Here is a 4,619-nt window from a genome sequence, read left to right on the forward strand (position 1 = left end):
AAGTTGATAAATCTTATGACAGACTATTATCAAGACGAACAATCAAAATACTGAATACTTTGGGGATTTTTTTTGTCCAGATTCTGTCACATCAACCTGCTTTACTGTGACCTATGCTAAAGGGAGAATGTGTTCTTATAAGCAGACATCAGAGGATGAGCCCTGCTCCATCACATATCCAACAGGTTAAGTTTCCACAAACGAACACACACACACACACACACACACACACACACACACACTAACTAACTCTCATCCCTATATAAATCAAAGTAACTGATGAAACATTTATTTGGCATCTCCCAACAGAAGTACATGTTCAAAAGACCAAGTTGAAGGACCGTATTATACTGACTTGTAACACCAGCTGTCCTATGGCTGACCCTCATACTGCCTATAGGTGGTACTGGAACAGAGTGTTAAACCGTCACTGTGAGAATCAAGATATTACACTTTTCCAGTCTCATTCTGAGATCTACTCCTGTGCAGTAAAAGGCCATGAAGATCTGCACTCTGGTGAAGATTGTGAGTATAAACCATCTTATGGTATTTTTTAAGCTAATTTGTTCTTAAATTAAATTGTTTAAACACTATGGGGGGTGGACAAAAAACCCCTTACAATAAAATGCAATAGCTCTGATAGAAAAATTCAAGCTGACACTGACTGGCCTCTTATGGCCATTCTTTATGTCGCCCTGAAATCTCAGAAATGGAATTAATTTCGGAAGCTTTCTTTGAGATTTATGTAAGTAAATGAAGCTGTTGCTAAAAGTCTCTAATCTGTATTTCAGGTGCTGAAGATGACAACTGTTTGAGTGTGAATTACGTCAGCAGGAGAATCTGTGCTCTACAAGGCTCTTCGGTGAACATTTCAAGTGAATATTCTTATCGCAACAACCAGCCGCAACCGTCTTGGTATATAAAAAAAAGAAGTAATGAGGATGCCGAGGAGCTGAAAAATGTGGAGTATTATGACATGAAGATTTCTCACATCCTGGGTATCAATAACGTGAAGAAGAATGACTCAGCAGAATACTCATTCAGACTCCAGCAATATTACAAACAATGGGAACAGTCTGATTTGCCTGGAGTGACTTTAGTTGTCACAGGTAGTGCTTTAACTTAATATCTTTCAATAGGGAATTTCTTTCACCCTCTCCATGTAATAACAGCTGTCAGCAGAGTGAACTCATTAATCTTAAACGTCTGTTTTGTGCTTAATCAGATAATACTTGCATCACAGATGAAAATGTTTATGCTTCTTGTATTCCCATGACAGCTGTGCCTCAGACTAATCTATATACATTGCAAGTTACTGTAGAGAGTCCAAAAACGTTTTAATCTACAGTTTTCATAGAATTATGTAGCTTTAACCCTGGATTCATAAAATCCATAATTGTTTTGGCAAATCCAGATCAGTGTTGACATTTTAGACATATTTGATGGACACAAGTACACAACCTGATCCATTGTCCAATTTTAAATTTTAGCATATCAAATTAACTTTTAAAAGTTTGCCTGAACCTTTAGCCCTGTGTAGGAGCCCTGCATTCTGCTTTTTCTATTCATTTATTAAATATCTCATGCATATTGTATGTTCTCTGAAATATCAGACATCTACTTTATCCAGTTGACATACACAAGCTTAAACAATGTCTCTTTTTTGTTAATCTAACCATCTTTCAGGTCTGGAAGTGAAGTTTACTCCTTCTGCAGTGGTGACAGAGGGTCAGAGAGTCACACTGACCTGCAGTACCAGCTGTCCTCTGACTGACGACACAAAATTCATCTGGTACCTGAATGGTCGACCTCTGACCCTGCCAGAGAACCAGAACAAACACCTGGTTCTAGACCCAGTCAGCAGTCAGCATGCAGGAAACTACTCCTGTGCTGTCAAAACCCACAACAACATCAGCTCCCCCATAGAAACTCTCACTGTCAATGGTGAGTATGGCTTTGAGTTTTGACAGTTGTTGGGTGATACCGTTGAAACTGAAGAAAATGTCTCAGGTTTTAAGTACTCTGTTACATGATAATAGCTTGTTGTGACACCTCGTTTAAATAAGGAAAGAAAAGACTCATGAAAAGTAGCAGACACTTCCGTCCTGAGGACTGTGGACATTATGATTTAAGTACAGGGCCAAAACCTACAACATACCTTTCTGTGTCTTCTTTTTTATTGTTTTGAAATATGCTACACTGGTAACTTATATCTCTTATATCAATCTCTCTCCAGTTGTAAAGGAAATAGGAATACTGAATGCAGTAAAATTGGTTTTTTTGTCAACGACCCCACTTGCTGTATTTCTCCTCTACCTGATCATGAGGTAAAAGACTTGAAAGTCTGACATTTCTATTTTTGTACATTCATGTCCTTTATTTAGACTCTTCTTGTTGTCTTAATAGGTATGTTTTTTTAACGTTAGTAATTTATATTATATAGACGAATAAAGTCCAGTAAGAAGAAAACTGCTGCTGAGCCAAGTGACAAAGCACAAACTGGCCAGGTGAGTACAAAACCTGCGACCTAGAAATGACTGTTTGTGTGTATGTTCATGTGCGTGTTCCCTCTGTCATCTACTTTCTCTGCCCTTCAGATGGACCCCCTGTATGACAGCCTCGCACCTGTGGACATGAATCCTGCAGCACAGACAGAAGCAGCAGCAGTGCAGCAGGAAGACACTGTGTAAATATCAGCTTAGAGTTTAGATGTGTGTGATAAAATATCTGTCTTGATCATTTATATTCAAGTTGGCAAGACAAGATCTGAGCACTGCAAAGGCACCTCTTAACTCAGAGTACGTGATTCAGCTAAGCCTGACGACACAAAAAGATATGAACATTTACCCATATATCTGCTTCTTGCCTTAGCAACCGCTGTGGGTTGGCTCTTATCTAATTCACACATCCGTTCATGAAGACCTAATGCATGTTAATAATGCTGATGTTGGTCAGATGCTCTAGATAATTTCCTGGGAAACAAATTTGTTGCATATTGCTGCTGTAATTAAAAAGCAAATCAGCTTTGCATTATAACAGTTTTCATGAAAAGATTACATTTTTTTGTTATATTTTATATGTTTCACTTGCATACTTTTCTTGTTATTGCTTATTAGTAGTATTTTTTTCTTGTTTGTCGAATAATAATGTTTGATATATTTACAGTTGATTGAATTTCATATTATTTTATGTACTGGAGATAACTTTGAACAAGCCTCTTTGCTTTCTTCCTCCCCTACATAACATATCCATTTATTTGCATTACTGTACGTCTTGTACTATGACATTTTAATTGTAATATCTACAATAAAACCAAATTACAACAAACTGATTTCTTAAACTGATTTTTTCCTCCATTACTGTAAACTCACAAAATGTTAGTTTACAGCGGAAGTTAACTTAAGTGCTATTTACCACTGAAGGGCATAAACTTTTGGATTTTCATTATTTTATGTGGGGTTTTTTGTGTTAATTTGTTGCTGTTAATTATCTACATAACACAAGAAGCATGACTGAACATTCTAGTATTAGATGTTTTTATTTCATTCTATGACTAAAAACATTGATTTCCTCACTTGACTGTTACAGGTTGATTTTCTATTGTCTGGTGTGAGGATTATACCTCAATGTTTTTTTTTTATTTCTTGAATGTTAGAGATAAAAATATATATTTTTTGCTTTAGGGAACCCTTCTCATTCTACAGGAGTTGCAAATCTATTCAACAGACACACTGGAACAATTGACATGAATAGCTTCTCAACTTCTGTGGAGCCTAAAACAAAAACATTTAGTAAGCTTTTAAAAATATACATCAGACAAAGTTATTTTGATGGGAACTTTTAATGTGGGAGATTTCCATTCAGTTCATTGGTGGTAATTTCAGTTAGTTAATGTAGGCTAATCCTTTAAACATTAATTGGATGTATTGGTTGTTTATAGACTGACTAACACTGTGCTGACTTTATCTGACTGATCCACTATCCCTCCCTACATTTTTGCAACCCAGTGTTAGGCAATAACTAATTGCTAGTAATAATATTACTGTCCCTAGTAACTAGTAGTGTAACTTATACTAATAAATGTAGGTAATAATATAAGTTACATTATACTTTTATTTTATTATTATATTTTCTCTACTCTTTGCACTATATTTCCCCTGTGCTGCTTGGAACATCAATAAAATGAACATCTTATTTTATCTTTCATTATGTGCTCTCACAATGCACAAAGAGTGTTGACAGAGAACCATTCAGTGCAAGGGGAAGCTTCGTTTTCCTCATCAGAATCAGAATCAGATTTATTGCCAGGTAGGTTTTTACACATACGACGAATTTGTCTTGGTGCATGGTACTTAAAATATACAATCATACAAAAATATACAAATCACACAAAAAAATCACACAAGAGTAAAGTACTTTTTTTTTTAACAAATGTGTTTATTGATGTTTCAAGCTTTACATACTTAAACACATTTACAGATTTTTTTCCTATTAAAAGCTTTAAATTCTTTTGTTCCATATCTGAGTAAAAAAGAAAAAGAAAAAAAAGAGAAACAGCGTAAACAGAGAACCTGTCGGCAAGGTGGTTCCTTATTCTTATGACAGTGCCAGAGGTCCGA

The 4,619-nt window shown here is 35.7% G+C and overlaps 2 protein-coding genes across 3 annotated transcripts in view; both read left to right on the forward strand.

Moving 5' to 3' along the window:
• The window catches only part of LOC118327159 (bifunctional apoptosis regulator-like), a 337,943-nt gene that overhangs the window by 9,858 nt on the left and 323,466 nt on the right, over window positions 1-4,619 (forward strand). The window lies entirely within an intron of this gene.
• On the forward strand, window positions 86-3,273 carry LOC118327162 (contactin-5-like). The gene is made up of 7 exons (XM_035660427.1): window positions 86-185; window positions 310-525; window positions 792-1,109; window positions 1,687-1,944; window positions 2,237-2,327; window positions 2,444-2,507; window positions 2,598-3,273. The coding sequence occupies exons 1-7, from the start codon at window positions 128-130 to the stop codon at window positions 2,688-2,690; spliced, it is 1,098 nt and encodes a 365-aa protein (XP_035516320.1). The 5' UTR covers window positions 86-127; the 3' UTR covers window positions 2,691-3,273.

The sequence above is a fragment of the Morone saxatilis genome, unplaced genomic scaffold (genome assembly GCF_004916995.1).
Source record: "Morone saxatilis isolate NCDOM2014 unplaced genomic scaffold, NCSU_SB_2.0 Contig17, whole genome shotgun sequence".
Taxonomy (NCBI): Eukaryota; Metazoa; Chordata; class Actinopteri; family Moronidae; genus Morone; species Morone saxatilis.